The sequence below is a fragment of the Lissotriton vulgaris genome, chromosome 6, assembly GCF_964263255.1.
Source record: "Lissotriton vulgaris chromosome 6, aLisVul1.2, whole genome shotgun sequence".
In the NCBI taxonomy this organism is placed as follows: domain Eukaryota; kingdom Metazoa; phylum Chordata; class Amphibia; order Caudata; family Salamandridae; genus Lissotriton; species Lissotriton vulgaris.
The window spans coordinates 7,775,299-7,792,008 of NC_141694.1; the positions used below are offsets into that span (position 1 = coordinate 7,775,299).

The window sequence follows — 16,710 nt, forward strand, 5'->3', positions numbered from 1 at the left end:
AAAAAATCATGTCCCCGCTCCTATACGAGTTGAGAGCTCACAAAGTCCTCTCTTTACACTGGTAAATGGTCTAAATATTGATTCCAAAATATCGAGTAACCTAAATATCGAGTCCAAAATATAGAATGGACAAAATATCGACTGGACAGAATATAGACATCCAAAATATCGTTTTGAAAGTAATTAATGTAATATCGAATTTAAAAATATAGACAGTCAAAATATCGAAGTACATAATATAGGTTATTAAAAATATCGACTTTAATATCGAATTTTTTAAAGTGTTTTGTATGTTAGTATATGTGTGAAAAGTGTATATTTATTTGTAATTTATTGTAAGTAATTTTATGTTATTTAGTTTTTGCGTAATTTAATTCTGTAGCGTGTTGTGGGTTTATAAGGGAATAGGGTGGGAAGTAATTTAATTATAATTAATTAAATATGTTAATTGGTATTTATTTTGAATAAATTGTTAATTCATTTTTAATTGGTAATTAATTATTTGTTAATTGATGATACATTTTTATAAATTGATTAATTGATAATTATGTGAATAATATTATTTTATTTTCTGTAGCGGGGTGTGGGTTTATAGGGGAATAGGGTGGGAAGTAATTTAATTATAATTAATTAAATATGGTGATTAATTAATTGGTATTTATTTTGAATAGATTGTCAAATTTTTTATTGCTAAATAATGAATTGTTGATAAATCATTTTTCTTAATTGATTAATTGATAATGATGTGAATTATTTTATTTTTTGTAGCGGGTTGTGGGTTTATAGGGGAATAGGGTGGGAAGTAATTTAATTCTAATTAATTAAACATGATAATTAATTAATTGGTATTTATTTTGAATAAATTGTTAGTTAATTTTTAATTGGCAATTCTTAATTGCTAATTACAATTTATTAATTTATTATTGTGATTTATATCAATTTATTTTCACTAGAGTGTGGATAGTAAAATTTACCCCTACGCTATCCAACGCTTTCCCTACTGTTGCACTTCCAGGAGTGGGAATAGTAATTTTTACACCCCGCTATCCTACGGTAATAACATTGTGTATTTTTTATTAATATTATGTTTATATATATATGTTTTAACAGATATGATTGTATATTTTTTTTATATAAGTTAAATTAATTATTTAATAATTTTAAGGTAATTTAAGTATTTCTAAGTATATTTTAGCTATGTATTTTTAATATTTTTTAATTTTACATTATTTTTAACAAATTCGATATTTTTACAATGTGTATATATATATATAAACGATATTTTGGATTCGATATTTTGGTACTTACCTGTTTGTAGATAGGAATTCGATATTTGGTCTGTCGATCTTTTGGCGTCGATATTTTGGGTAGTCTATATTGTGTCCGTCGATATTTAGTCAGTGATCCCTTTACACTATACGCCGACCTCAAGTTACAGTATAGCGTACTTAGTTGCTTTAAATTCAGCAACCTCTCCCGCCCGAGGTGGTCCAACCATGATCATTAGAAACCTAGCAGTATTATTGGCGGCAGAGAAACCGGGCGTCCCCTCAGTGTAAAATCTGGTTGTAGGGATGATTGTTTCTGTGCAGGAAGGGACACCTTCCTGTAAAAAATAAAAAAATGGAGGCAATTTGCTCTTTCTTTGTGTGCTGCAGAATGCAACGCACATTGAAAGAGGAAAAAATGAGGAGAAATATCGTTATTTCTCCTCGTTACGCCTTAACTACGCCTCCTCTGGGGAGATGCGAGCTTTTGACGCACTCCCAGGTTTACAGAGCGTTGTAAATCTGGGAACGCCCATTGCAACGCCCATGACACGCCTTCCCTCTCTGTGTGAAGCAGTGCGGCAACTTGCGCTGCGTTGCCTTACACCAAGACCGTGAATTTCCATGGAGGGTAGCTGCGTGTAGCTTTGTAGATATGGCCCTACAAGGCACGCCACCAATGTGCGCCGCCAAAGCTTTCCGGCGGTGCAAGGGCCGTGCAAATGAGGCCCTGAGACTTTAGCAACAAGAGAACCTGTGTCCGGTTCTCTACTCTTCGACTGACCTTATGGCATAGTAACCCCTCCGCATCTCTTGAAATTAAAATCTCGGCTCACTGTTTGTGCTTTACTCCCCGAGCCCATGCAGTGGTTAAGGGTGCCAACCTGCCGCCACTTGACGATTGCGAAAACAATCAGAGCCACACCAGGTGGCGTTGCGTAGCTTCATAAATATGACTTGGAGCTTTGCATCGTGCATGTACAACATTGCATGGTGCAAGCATGACGCAAGGCCTCGTAAATATGCAAAACACACAAGATGATGGACGGAATGTTGCACATTGGCAAAACATTCACCCCCATTCACAGATCTGGGTTTAATCCTTCATTATTTTGCTCACCACGCCACCACAGTTCAGACATAGCCATATGCAAATCAGTCTTGACCCTGTGCCTCATGGGAACAGTCTAGCCGGAACTGCCAAGCCATGTCTTCCCTGGACCGGAATCAAGCATCCTAGGACCGGTGTCTGGCTATCAGCCGTCTTCAGCCAGGATAGCTTGACTCCAGTGGCATATTGAGCAAGTGACCTACGTCTGGGCAGACTCTTCCCACATAGGGTGAACAGCAAAACACACAAGATGATGGACGGAATGTTGCACAATAAATGTTGTAAATATGCCCCACGGTTTACATGTAGCAGACAGTGTGGACCTTGTATGTGACAGTGGCCCAAAGTCGAGGAAAAGCTGACTCCATGGTGTGTTGTTGTATTTTCAGTGTTGTGAATGTGACCTTGGAGGTTTGATGATACTCGCATTTCGAATGGTAGACCTCACTGTAGCGCTCTGAAGTGGCCACATGTCACAAGCCAGCACTTCTAAACAATCAGACAAACAAACATATATCATTAAAATGAATGGGCAGGGCATTCTTGAACTAGGGCGGTTACTGGGTGCCTGAGAATGTAGGGACGATGGTAGCATTCAGACCTGTGTGTGCGCCTCTAGGTGGGACACCCCGCCCCTCCCCGGTGACCTCCACTGTGGTAAAGTCTCATCTCCTCTCCTCTGTCCACAGGTGACCAGAGTGACCAGCGGCTGGCACTGAAGAACATCGCGAGCATGGTGCGACCAGGTGGGATCATGATCATCGACCACCGGAACTACGACTACATCCTGTCCACGGGCCGCGCCCCCCAGGGAAAGAACATCTACTACAAGGTAACTACAAGGATAGTGCCAGGTGGGCTAGGGGCAGAGGGGGGAGCGATGGAGAGCCAACTGGAGAGATGGCATCTAGAAGTGCACAGCTCTGTACTTGATAAAGATGAACCATAGGGCAGTGCCCAGTGGGGTCGTTTACATAACCGATGTCTAATCTGGCACAGTTTGAGCAACCAAGTAACAAGGCGCTGTGCAGGATGGACGTTTCGGACCTTAAAACCATTTATGGGGTCTTCAACAGCGCAGAACCATATGCCTCTCAAATATCCGAAACAGGACTATCAGTTAATTCACCCTGTGGGCCATGGTGCCAATCAGGTGATCTGTTGTTGGTATTGATCACTGATTCACATGGTTTGCAGCATGAATCTGTAATTGATCCACATGATTGGCACTTGTGTACCACTGGTTCCCTCTCTAAAAGGTTCTAAAGCGGCTTCAAAACCTTTAAACACCAATGTGTGGCCTTACAGAGCCAGGCATCTGTGTCCAGACATCAAGCACACAACAAAAGTTATGAAACTCTACTCAGCTTGGATTCTGCTGACTTCTGTGTCCACCAGAATGAGCTGCACTTCCAGTTTTCAGTTTCTCTAATGGGAGTTTGACAAAAAGTTAGGAACATGATAAGTGTATTCTTGTGAATATGTGGGCTTAGGTGACACAATGTTTGTGTTTTTGTGAGTATATGTGACTACAGTGATACTATAGGTGTATTCTTGTGAATATACTGCAGTATATATGGCTATATACCCACAGATTCAAATAGAGGGTACTATTACGACTTCAGTCTCAGCGGCCATAACACACTTCCCGGTATTAAATGAGGAGAACATCCTTGTACTCATGAGTACAATCAAACCAGGATCTCCTTTGCATCCAGCACCAGCGCATATTGTATCTAAGGGCGAGAAGGTAATTCGTCCAACTATAGTTGATTTACTCAGCCTCTCAGTAGAGTCAGGGATAGTCCCAAAGAAATGATAAAAAAGCAATCATTAGTCATCAATGGAGCGCACACCGCTAGCCCCTCCTCCGGATCGCCCCTCGGGACTCTGGTACTTGCAGTTCTTTAGTGGATCACCCAGGTGGGTGCTAGTCGGTACTTGTAGGACTGATGAATCTCTAGACCCGATACATGTCCCGGGTTTTAGGATGTCGCCCGAGACATGTCTCGGGTTTCGGGACAACTTCCCTCATTTGTAGAGAAAGATCGTTAGGGGTGGAAGAGAAGCAATCATTAGACCTTTGCTGAAGAAATCCCACCTAGATCCCACAATGCCAGGCATCTACCGTCCCATCTCTCTGTTACTTGTCTTTAGGAAAATTATTAGAGAAACGTGTCAACCATTCGTGGTCACTCTTTGGAGGAGAACCGTTATCTACTCCATGCACAGATGGGCTTTCGCGCACAGCACGGAATCTGCTCTCTTGGTTGTCACAGAGGAGCTCAAAAGCACACCTGACCAGGGTGGCTCTGCCACAATTTTGCTTTTACACCTAAGTGTGGCGTTTGATACTGTAGACCACTCAATTCCGATAGAAAGGCTCACGGAAGTGGAGATCCAAAATAAAGCTCTGGATTGGCTCACTTGCTTTGTAAAAGATATAACTTTTCAGGTCATGGTTACCATTTTCTCTGATTTAATGCCTCCTATATGTGGGGTGCCGGATGGCTCGTTACTCAGCCCAGGGTTGTGGAATTTATTAAAATATCTACTTGTCCATGGGGCAGGTTGCTTCATAAATCTACTTGTCCTGTAACACAATCCACTTGTCCCTTTGGTGCCATGTGGTTCGGCGACAAATTATGGCAACAATCTCATTATATAAGAGCTCTTATATAGCCTCTCTGATTATACCAGGGCTCATAGCATAGTAGTTTTTGAATACTAGCAATCCCTTTATGTTGCCACGTTTCTGCAGATCTACATACTGGGACTGAAGGTAGTGGTAAGCAATATTTCCAGGGTTGTAATGCCCTTTAAGTCTGTGCAAACCTACTAACTTGCATGTTTTAAGGGTTTTCAACAACTCTTCTCTAATCTTTTCCCATACTGAGAAATGTTGGAAATTTACTCTTGACAATGGCAGACGTAAACTTTCTTCCGTGGTTGGGAAAAAGTGGTTGATGGGAAAATGATCTTGCAAACACTCAGGTTTTCGCATGAGCAAATCTACACATGCAGATTTGCTCATGATAAACTGCAGTTCGCAAATATTTTCTAGGAGTACATTTCTTGCCCTACTTCTGTAAATTCTTGTAAATTCACGAAAGCCATATAGGTGCACTTAATGCAAGGACATATACCAAGGGTGCACTTTTGAGACTTTCTTTAATAATCGAGCCCCTAATTTGGTCTGGCATTAACCACAGCTATTTGTGTTTGTTAAAATTCTCTCTCGCTCTCTCGATCGGCTGGCTTCACTGTGAGTGACGGCATTAAGCTCTTTCACAAGGAGTATATTGGCACACAAAGTAGTTTTGTTCAGTGGGAGTAACTAATGTGGCAGTGTGTGCTTTTTTTAGACCAATTTTTTTGTGATTTTGCCAATGTTAGTTATAATGGTGAGGGCCCGGCAGCTCTAACATCAACAAGGCTTTACAAAAACCATGCCAAAACAAGTCACGTATTGGCAAAACTAAAAAGCTGACCACTAATTTCAGACCTAATGGCTTTGCCAATGCTTGTTTATTTTTATGTTTCTCATAATCTTATTAAAACTGGTTACATTGATTGGCCAATATGATTATTTTTGCGAAATACTAGCATGCATCAACACATTTTACTAAATGATGCTGCAAAGAAATGGTACCTGAAATTTCACAGTAATTTAGCAAAATGTGTTTTTTTCACCTACTTTCATGTTTTTTTAGGAACTTTTTATATTGAAAGCAAAGAGTCATTATTCTTGCTTTCAAGCTTCTGCAAATATTTGCATCTAATCAGAGAGCTTTCTGGGAGCATTCTGCATAGCCTCATATTGCTAAACTTTGAAACCGCGAGTACACATTTTTGTACTGGAACCACTGTCAGTAGAGCAGTCAGAACTTACATGTATTAGAGCGCTCACCCTATTAATAAAGGCTTTCAATTAATGAACCATAAATACAAGTTTGAACAGCTTTAACATAGGCACACAAATAATAACTTAACTTCAGGCAGTGCCCTTCCCTTAATGTGCTGCTGCAAACTGGCAGCCAAAGGGTTTGTGCTGCAGGGGATTGGGCCTACTTGTCCCAAGGACAAAATACACATTAAAACTTGTTGCCCTTGACCCAAAACAATATGTCCTGGGCGTCGGGCTATAGGAATTCCACATCCCTGTCAGCCCCACTTTATTTAATCTTAATATGAGTCTGATGGTGAAAATTGTTCAGATGTTTGGGATGTCCGTAGTGTCTATGCGGACGACATGCAGTCAGGGGTCTCCTTTGCAAATGGTTTGAACTTGGAGCACCATCAACCAGCGCCCTGTCTGGATGACGGGATGGTGAGTTGTTGTTTGAAATAAATTGGCCAGGGCTCTTGTCAGGAGCCCACTGCAGCTTGCACCACACATTGCCCCTGCCAGCGGTGCCAATGATAGTGACAACACAACTACTGGCCATCACACGCCTACAAGTGTGAACAATCAGACTATTCCAGGCCCCCAAAGCTATAGCAATGGCTTGGGCGGCAGGTAATAGTCATTTTAATGTATTCTGAATTAATAATTAACTGTTGTGGTGATCTCTAAATTATCCAGACAGCGCCACCTTGTGGTAAAGCGTTAGAAGCACCGTTTTTGACAATTAAGTGCCGGTGCCGAGCACTGGAACCCACCGGCTCAAATTAAGCACTGTTAGTCTCCCCTTACATACCAACTAGAGGTCTGAGATCGGCACATGGCCGCCTCCTAAGAACCTCAAAAATTAAGAGGAAGAGATGGGGAGGCGGATCATTTTCACACCTAGTCCCAAAGCTCTGGAATTCATGCCCTTTGAACTGAGACTTCTGGAAGAGGAACCCAGCTTTAGGAAAGAGCTCAATGCCCGGCCGTTCCCCCAGTAGCTCCCTAATCAACTCTTTCACCTCTTTTTCGGTCAAATTCTCATTTGGCGCTGGGAAGCCTTAGGGGAGCCATGCGCTTACGAAAAACACAACATAAACATATGGGCTCTGGTGACATGAGTGCACCTGGGCAAAGTTTGTGTTGAGGCACCTGCTGGGAGACAGACTGTGAATTTGGGGGTGGCTGTTATTTATTTATTTAAACTTTTACCGCGCACAGCTACCCACAGTGGGTTTCCCGGCGCTAGGGACAGACTGGAGAAGAAGATATCAGATAGCCAGCATACAGGATCCAACTACTTATGTGAACAACAGCGTTTTCAGTGCTCTGCGAAAACAAAGAAGACTGGTCTCTAATTTAAGGGCGGTAGGCAGGGCATTCCAATATGTTAGACGTGTGGGAGGTCGCTGCTAAATACCTGTGGGGCACATTATACGGTGTGAGTGTCGGGGCTTGGAGAGTGTGTCTGTGCAACAATGTGTTTAGCAGGGGAGGTTTCTCCTTAGGGCTGTGGGGACGCACCCCTCTTAATTCACACATTTACATAACCACATATTAAATTTATTTAGAGATACAATTGTATCTCTAAGTAAATCGATGTAGTTAAGTCTGGGCTGGGCTGTGTGTTTCAGGCTGCCTGGCCCACCTCGCTTTGAAGCAGGAACGGAAGCCCGGCAGTAAATCAACTTTCGGAACTGAGATGCTGGACGCTGGGCTTTATATTTTTAAAGCCCTCCCTTGTCATTGGGTCTATGATAGCTTGCACGCTGTGGGCCAGTGACACAATTAGCGTCATGGTTTCAGGGGCAGGAGACTTTATCCCTGCGTGACTTCAGACATCCGTCATTCAAAGCTGTAGATCCCACCTTTTTGTCATCCGTGAGAGTGGATGCAAGCATGTCTGATCTGGTGCCTTGTTCTCGGTAATAAGTGATTGCAAGCTAATGCTGAGTTATGTATATTGTTCTGAGACCCCTCATCAGCTAGCCTCCCCCATTGTGACACCCCAGGCTCTGACTGCATGTCGCTGACCCCGTTATAAGTAGAGCTGCAGCATTTGTTCCACCAAGTACTAGATCCAAATAACGAGCAGAGTTCGTTCTTGTTCCCTTACGAAGTTGATCCAAATATCCGAATCAAGCAAAGCAAGAAATATGTGCTTGCAGTGGACAGTTCTCTGATGTGTGACATTAAAACTGGCACTGTGTACATTCCCCCAAGTTAACAACCATGCCAAAAACATGGATTGACTTGCAAACAATGAATGTTAAAAACCTTGAGGTAATACTTGATATAGTTCCTCTTTTATTTATCATTCTTTACTTAATCTTGCATTCCATAAGAGGTCACTATTTTATAATGTTGTTGTTTATCTGTATTTGTTTCTGTGCATACGTTGAGGCTTGAGCCATGCCAGGTGTTTATGAGGGGCTTTGATTGAACGCGCAGGCGCCACAGCTGAAGCCAAACACAGTGTCTGTCAGTGGGCTGGCCTCTCTGCAGAGCACACAGAACAATGTTTATGTATTCCATTTGAAAAGAGAAGGAAGGGGCCGTGCGACCCCCCCCCCCTCTACTGTGGCCCTGGGGACCGCCACCCCCAGAGCCAGCTCCAGCTTTGTCCTGGGGGGTGGGGGGATGCCACCCCCGGGAAATAGCTGTTTGCTTTTGCTTGGCGGGAGCTTTGATATCTGCTGCCAAGCAAACGCAAACACTCCATTTCCCGCGGGCGACAGCTGTCAAAGTGCTCCTGCCCACTAGAAGTGGCGGTGCAGATCAAAGTGCCACGAGGTGGGTGATTGGCGGTGCTGTGAGATGGGTCGGTGGGAGTGCCATAGAGTGCGCACAGACGGATGCTATGAGATGGGTGATGATGGTGCTGTGAGGAGAAGGGGTGGTGGTGTTACAAGGTGGGCAGATTGAGGCTCTGTCTGATTGGTCTTTGCAAGTGTTTTATCTGGAAACAAGCGAGTGACTTTGTTGGCGTTTCTCTTCCAGAGTGACCTTACCAAAGACATCTCCACCTCGGTGCTGATGGTAAACAACAAGCCTCACATGGTCACCCTGGACTACACCGTGCAAGTGCCGCCGCAGGGGGATGAACCTGCAGAGATGAGGTGAGTCCTGGGTGAAGGGTACGGGGCGAGGAGGGGTCTAGGAGACGCCTCAGGGGGATGAACCTGCAGAGATGAGGTGAGTCCTGGGTGAAGGGTACAGGGTGAAGAGGGGAGATGCCTCGGGGTATGAACCTGCAGAGATGAGGTGAGTCCTGGGTGAAGGGTACGGGGTGAGGAGGGGTCTAGGAGACGCCTCAGGGGGATGAACCTGCAGAGATGAGGTGAGTCCTGGGTGAAGGATACGGGGTGTGGTGGGGACCGGACTATTGCTCAAGTGCACCCTCTGCATTCCCTTCAAGGTGGAAAAAGACTCCTCTACACGAATAAAAAATGCCCAAGCGAATCCCCAGAATCTCTCAGCCGCAACCAGAAACGTAGGGAGTGGACTCCTCCCAGCACATACGTGACCTTTGACCCTCCATGGCTTCTCAAACACCCGCCAGGACCAGACTGGTAAACCAGGACGGGTTGCTGTTATCCACAGCGCGTCCCTTCAATGTAATAACTTTGAATCATCTCAGGCTGTTTGGTGAGAGCCCCTCTCTGTTTGCTTTGAAGACATCCCACCAGAAGCCCATGACATTCCCCAATGTACATCACCATCCAGGGAACAGCCATCTCTCTGTTGGACACTGGAATTGGCTTCTAGCTGGAAGATCGACAACTAACTTTACTGAAATTTTCCTCCGAGACTCAGCGGTGTCGCATTCTTCTTTTTTTTTTTAACAACTATATTAAACCATTTTGTCGCACCCCCACCTTTTTGAAAGGCTCCATCTCAACCTCCTCATTAGCATACATGACCTCATCAAATGCCACCCTCCGATTCCCGTTGACTGATCCGATCAGTCCTTTGTTCCCTTCCACCTTCTCTACTCAAAAAACCTCCGCACGCGGACACAACCGGAAACCAAGGGTGTGGATCCTGCACTTTGACAACATCAAACAGTCCCGACTAAACTCTAAAATAAACTAAAAACTCTTGTCCTCTTGATCTATCAATGACACAATAAGCCTCGTCGAGAACTACAACTCCATAATGAGGGAAGGTTCTAATGATCTCACCTGACTCCAACTCAAACAAGCATTAGAAATGCAATAGGTCTCGCAGCATTAGAGTTAGTGCTTTTAGAATTGTTTATGTTTTTTTTTGTAAATCTTTAGCATGAGGTTGAGGGTGAGTGAGGGTGAGTGAGGGTGAGGGGTTGAGGGTGAGTGAGGGTGAGTGAGGGTGAGTGAGGGTGAGTGAGGGTGAGGGGTTGAGGGTGAGTGAGGGTGAGTGAGGGTGAGTGAGGGTGAGGGGTTGAGGGTGAGTGAGGGTGAGGCTGAGGTGGTGAGGGTGAGTGAGGGTGAGGCTGAGGTGGTGAGGGTGAGTGAGGGTGAGGCTGAGGTGGTGAGGGTGAGTGAGGGTGAGGCTGAGGTGGTGAGGGTGAGTGAGGGTGAGTGAGGGGTTGAGGGTGAGGGGTTGAGGGTGAGTGAGGGTGAGGGGTTGAGGGTGGGTGAGGGGTTGAGGGTGGGTGAGGGGTTGAGGGTGAGTGAGGGTGAGTGAGGGTGAGTGAGGGTGAGTGAGGGTGAGTGAGGGTGAGTGAGGGTGAGTGAGGGTGGGTGAGGGTGTAATGTCGTAGAAGGGGGTTTCAACGTCCGTGGATGGCAACATCAAAAAGAATTTGGGACAAAACTAGACTCTAATAACCCTGAACAGGTCTATGCCATAAACAAATCAACCACAGGAGAAACAATATGTGACAAGTTCCCTGGTGTTCACAGAAAGCTCAGGATTGCTTAAGGATTTTCAGCATAAAATCAAACCGAAACCTAATGCTGTACCAGTGGTGCATAAAACCAGTGTTACAAAGACACTTGCACACAGGAGAAGAATTGAAGAGCCTTTATTTAGAGTCTCCACTCTCCGCAATTCCAAGCTGCCTCCAAGCCTCACAGAAATACCTTTCACAACATTCTAAGGCAGGCTTCAGCTCCAACTGGTCAACTGGTGGAAAGCAGCACTTGACAGATATTGGATGGGGGTGGGTGGGGTGGGGGGGTGGGGGGGGGGAGAGATATACCATATAACAAAATAAGAATAACTGAAAAAGTAGCATTATTTCAGATACATCTATAGATGTGTAAGAGGAAAGATTATACCAGTAACACTAACAAAAGCGACCAGCTGAACGGCATCATGGCTGCAAGGAGGGATCTATCAATTTAATAAATGGAATAAAGCCAACAGATTAACATAACGTAGTGTTGGTACAGATTGTAGAACTCACACAGAATATAATTGCAGCACAAAAAAATAAGCTTTCTTTCCTTCCCTGCAGTGTCTGACTTAGTGGACAGGGTTTCCCATGGCAGACAACAGAATTTTGAAACCGAAAGATACTCAACTGTACAAAGCAGAGGGAAAAAAATTGAAAGTACTGGTAGAATTAGAACCAAAAACTGAATGCACATACCTCCCTTGCCAGGTAACGAGCATTTGTTCTATCTCCTTTTGCAAACTGGAGGTAAAATCATGTACAAACATTTGTATCGCCACAAGGTCGGTACACGGAAGTAAAATTAGTCGGTAAGAGGAAATGAGGAGACTGCCTGAATGAACGTGACGAGTGTAAAAACTCATAGGAAAAAGTTAACATGGAGGCGACACGGTTAGTGCACTCAATTTGACTAAAGGTGGCGACACCATTCCCGAGCAAACCGGAAACTGCCACACTTACCAGGACAGCTGCATATCTCGAGGAAAGCCATCTGCAAAAGTACTGATGAGCTGGGAAGACGCTATCTTCGAAACAAAACCAATTGCATTTCAAATTGGTGAACGAAGAGAGCTGCGTTACGCCCTGCCCAGGAAAGTCAACAAGGGAGGAGAGGAGGAGGGGGGAGGAGAGTACACCATTCCCGAGCAAACCGGAAACTGCCACACTTACCAGGACAGCTGCATATCTCGAGGAAAGCCATCTGCAAAAGTACTGATGAGCTGGGAAGACGCTATCTTCGAAACAAAACCAATTGCATTTCAAATTGGTGAACGAAGAGAGCTGCGTTACGCCCTGCCCAGGAAAGTCAACAAGGGAGGAGAGGAGGAGGGGGGAGGAGAGTACACCATTCCCGAGCAAACCGGAAACTGCCACACTTACCAGGACAGCTGCATATCTCGAGGAAAGCCATCTGCAAAAGTACTGATGAGCTGGGAAGACGCTATCTTCGAAACAAAACAAATTGCATTTCAAATTGGTGAACGAAGAGAGCTGCGTTACGCCCTGCCCAGGAAAGTCAACAAGGGAGGAGAGGAGGAGGGGGGAGGAGAGTAGGCAAGGCGACACGGCGGGAGGGGGCGGAGCGGGTAAAAAAAAGACGGACATGCACGCGCCCGTGACTTTTAAGGTCAATGCGCATGCGCATAAGCTTAATGCGCATGCGCATTGACCTTAAAAGTCACGGGCACTGCAAGGAATCGCCACGATTCCTTGCAGTGTAGATAAAGAGTGGATAACTCGCAATACTCTCGCCTTGCTCGATGCGCATGCGCATCGACAGGCGAGACCTAAAAACTCCTCCACATCCGCGCATCACAATGGTTTCCACACGACTCCTAGAGGAATGAAAGATCCTCAGACCTACTGAGCTCTTGCGGAGACTAAACCCCTCAAGGACTCCCTGGAAGATCTTCAGCTGAAGCGTAAACTATACAAACGACGCATCTTCGAACCTAAAGCAGGATTCTTCAGAAAGGAAACACAGAGGTCCAAAAGTAAACCTATTGTCAAAAATATTGACCATACCCTCCCTCAACCAAATTGACAACTTCTCCCCCTGGCGAGGCATAGTGTCCGACTTCTTAAAATAAGGACAGGTCACCCCTCGCAGAAACCAAACGCCGACCTGCTGACCCCAATATCTTCCGCCCTATCTTCAACCTGCCATGGCTAGCCAAAATATTGGTGGCCTAGCAGCCACCACCTGGAACGCCCCACCCATCCACATCAGACATGCCACCTCCCTCCCCAGCTTCACGAAGGAACTGAAGACTTGGCTTTTTAAATCCACCACACCGGCACACGCTGCACTATTCCTCCCCCCCCCCCCTCTCCAAGTGCCTTGAGACCATAACGGGTGAGTAGCTGCGCTTTATAAACTTCAATTGATTGATTGGTTGGCATGAAAGCTCAGTGAAATATCTTGCATTTAAACGTACCACCTCTCGCGACTTCCAAGCCTGGTCTTCTTACGTCAGAAACCCCTGAGTCAAGAAGCCCAGAACTCTGAGACCAGCCCCACGGGACCCACCCCTAAAATCTGGAGTGCCACCTCACCTGCAGTCAGGACTGACATCTACCATCCTTCCTTCAATAAAGAACCCAAAATCCTCCTCCTCCAACAGCATTTATTGGAATAAAATATGTGAATCTACAGCTCTCAAAAAGGCTCCCTCGCTTCTTTCTCTCAGACTATAGGACTCTTTTTCTATTGAATTAATGTATATACCCTTGTCGATGACCAATGTAAAGCTCATACTCCTCAGGTGTGATTCACGCTATATACTTAGATACGTAATAAATTAGGATTGGCCTATGGACGTTATTTGTTCTTTTGAACTGCTTAGGGTCAGCGGTGGCTCCTTCTCAATGGCGGAGGAGCGTCGCCCCACTGGCTGAGAGCAAGCAGCTGAAAAAGAAAACAATATTTTACTATTTTATTTTTCAGCAGTTGGCTTAGCCAGCGTGTGCAGGAAGGGGCCATAAGAGGGAGGAGGAATGGTGTACATGTGTAATTCAACATCCACACGTCTGTGTGGCCAGCCGCCTTAGGCCGGCCAAATAGACATGCGCAGTTAGGTTACTCCAACCCGGCTGTATTGCACAGCCGGGTTAGAGACACAGCACAGACTCCCTGTGCTTGAGCGAGCATTAAACCAGCCCTTGGGTGTCCGTACACTCTTCAAGTTTTCCTAACATAACATGAGCGCAAAACTGGAATCTAGTTTGTATTTCCTTCGGGTTGTTTGCAGCATTAGATGACGAAGAGGCTCAGTGTGTACCAGGGACTGGTTATGGAGTCATTGGAACAATTTCTGTTTAGGAACATATTACAATGAGCCAGTTATTTTATATGCATTATTGTGGAAATTAATTGCTGCAATGCTCTACCTGTCCCTTAAGGAACCCCAGGTGAGGTCTCAACACCTGGAGGCCACTTTGGAGACGAGTGACTCATTCATTCTGATCACTAAGGGTCTCCCAGGGCTCCAGGTTTGCTCCTCACCGAGGTTCAGCAGACATGTGTCTTCCCTGCTTAGCGACATTTTGTTTTAGGCCAAATGTCTGTCGTGATGCTGACGCTTCTCCTGCTCTTCTCTTGCAGTAAGTTCCGTCTCTCCTACTACCCCCATTGCCTAGACTCCTTCACCGAGCTGCTGAAGACTGCTTTCCAAGGGAAGTGCGAGCACAGCGTCTTTGGAGACTTTCAGCCCTACACGCCCGGCCAGGAGACGGCGCCATGCTACTTCATCCACGTGGTCAAGAAGACCGGATGAGGCCCTATGGGCCAATCCTAGACGCAGCCAATCGCAGCCAGGGTCATCCCACTGCTGTCAGATGACCTCATGGTGACCTCACGGGCACTGGGGTTTGGAACTCACACAGAGAAGGTGCTTGCACCTTGGGCCAGGCTTAGGCGTGCAGGCACCTCTGGGGTATCTGACCACCCTGGATGCTGCCGCGACTCAGCAGACGCTTCAACCAATCAGGGAGCTACCTTGAAGCTAACATGGGAGAGCTGGGGTGTTACAAATCAGGGGCCTTTCCAGCCAATACGATTCCGCTGCAAGCGACATTTACAGAACTCATGAGAAAGCCCATCTTGTGCACTGGGCTGCAAATGGACTGTACCATTTTGTGGTGATTGAAGGGTGTGGTTATGGATGTTTTCTCTTAATAGTATTTTTTATTTCAAAAATAAATACTAGTTTGTCCTGCTACACAGAGGGGTATTTGATTTGATATTGTCTCAGAGACTGAAAATAAATTGCTGAGACTGAGAAAGGTGAGATGTTAAATGTGGCCTAAAAAAGGACCACTCGTGGAGTATGACCGAGGGGATCCAATATTTAGGAGGTTGAGACATATGAAGGATATGTCAGGGAGAGAATGGAGAGATCATGGGAAGCTTTGGTGAAAACCATGACTTACCATGTGGATCAAGGGTATCGGAAAAACAGCCTTGGCTTTGCTTAATAGAGAAGGCCGTATGATATAGGAAAATATCCAGGAAATGGACTTCACCTGAAGGCTTGGGTAACTTCAGGTGTTGGAAGTGAAATGTGAGAGGATTTTCCATTCCAAAGAAATTTAGACAGACTCTTATCGATGTCTCTGGATTATTTTGCAGGAATCTTGAAAGGTAGCATTGAGAGATAGAAATTAATGATAGGGAGAATCATTATTTTGATGGTGTCATGTCGGCCCCACCAAGACAGAAAATAGTGGTGACCAGCCCTCGGGTAATTTAGCAATTCTAGAGAGAAGAGAATCCATATTTAATTTTAAAGTGTCTCTCAGATTATTTTGATAGAGGATTCCCAAACATTTTATCTTATCCGTGTTCCAAGATAGGCCCGTTGCAATGAATGAGGAGTTGAAGCAGAACTTATTCAAGGGCATTGCTTCAGATTTTTGTATATTAAGTTTGTACCCCGATATCTCAGAATATGCCACGAGCTCTTCAAAATAGAACGGAAGGGAGGTTTCTGGTTTGGAAATGTAAAGGAGGATGTGGTCCTCGTATGGTGTTAATGTAATGGCTGTGTTATTAATCTGAAAGCCAGAAAAGCCCTCAGAGTATTTCAATCTATAAAGAAAAGTTCAAGAGTGAGGATAAAAAGCAAGGGCAAAAGAGGACTTCGTCGCCGAGTGCCTCTTATAAGAGGAAAGCATGGAGATTGTACTCCATTGACCACGACAAATTAACGGGGAGAAGAATAAGCAATGAGATGACTTGAAGGAATTTTGGACCAAACCCACACCAACGAAGAGACTGTAGGAGAAATTCCCAATTGAATCTGTCAAAGGCCCTTTCAGCATCAAGGGCTATCGCCTCCGGGGAATGTTTGAGTTTGGGGGCTTTGATTAGAATATTATGAAAAACACATAAGTTATCAGTTATGTTTCTATTTTAAACAAAGCCTGACTGTTCAAAATGCACTAGATTGGAAATAAGAGCATTGAGACGAAGGGCTATCGTTTTAGCAAAAATCTTACAATCCAAGTTTATTAGTGATATAGGGTGATAAGTTTTCATTTGAGACAGGTCCCTGTCTAT

At 44.9% G+C, this 16,710-nt stretch overlaps 1 protein-coding gene across 1 annotated transcript in view; it reads left to right on the plus strand.

Annotated features, from left to right (window-relative positions):
- Window positions 1-15,370, plus strand: part of GNMT (glycine N-methyltransferase) — a 70,151-nt gene extending 54,781 nt beyond the window's left edge. Inside the window, exons 4-6 of the mRNA XM_086925823.1 lie at window positions 3,069-3,211; window positions 9,269-9,387; window positions 14,755-15,370. Of these exons, the coding sequence (XP_086781949.1) occupies window positions 3,069-3,211; window positions 9,269-9,387; window positions 14,755-14,926 (434 nt within the window). The 3' untranslated portion in view covers window positions 14,927-15,370. The remainder of the gene's footprint in view (window positions 1-3,068; window positions 3,212-9,268; window positions 9,388-14,754) is intronic.
- Window positions 15,371-16,710: the final 1,340 nt, after the last annotated feature.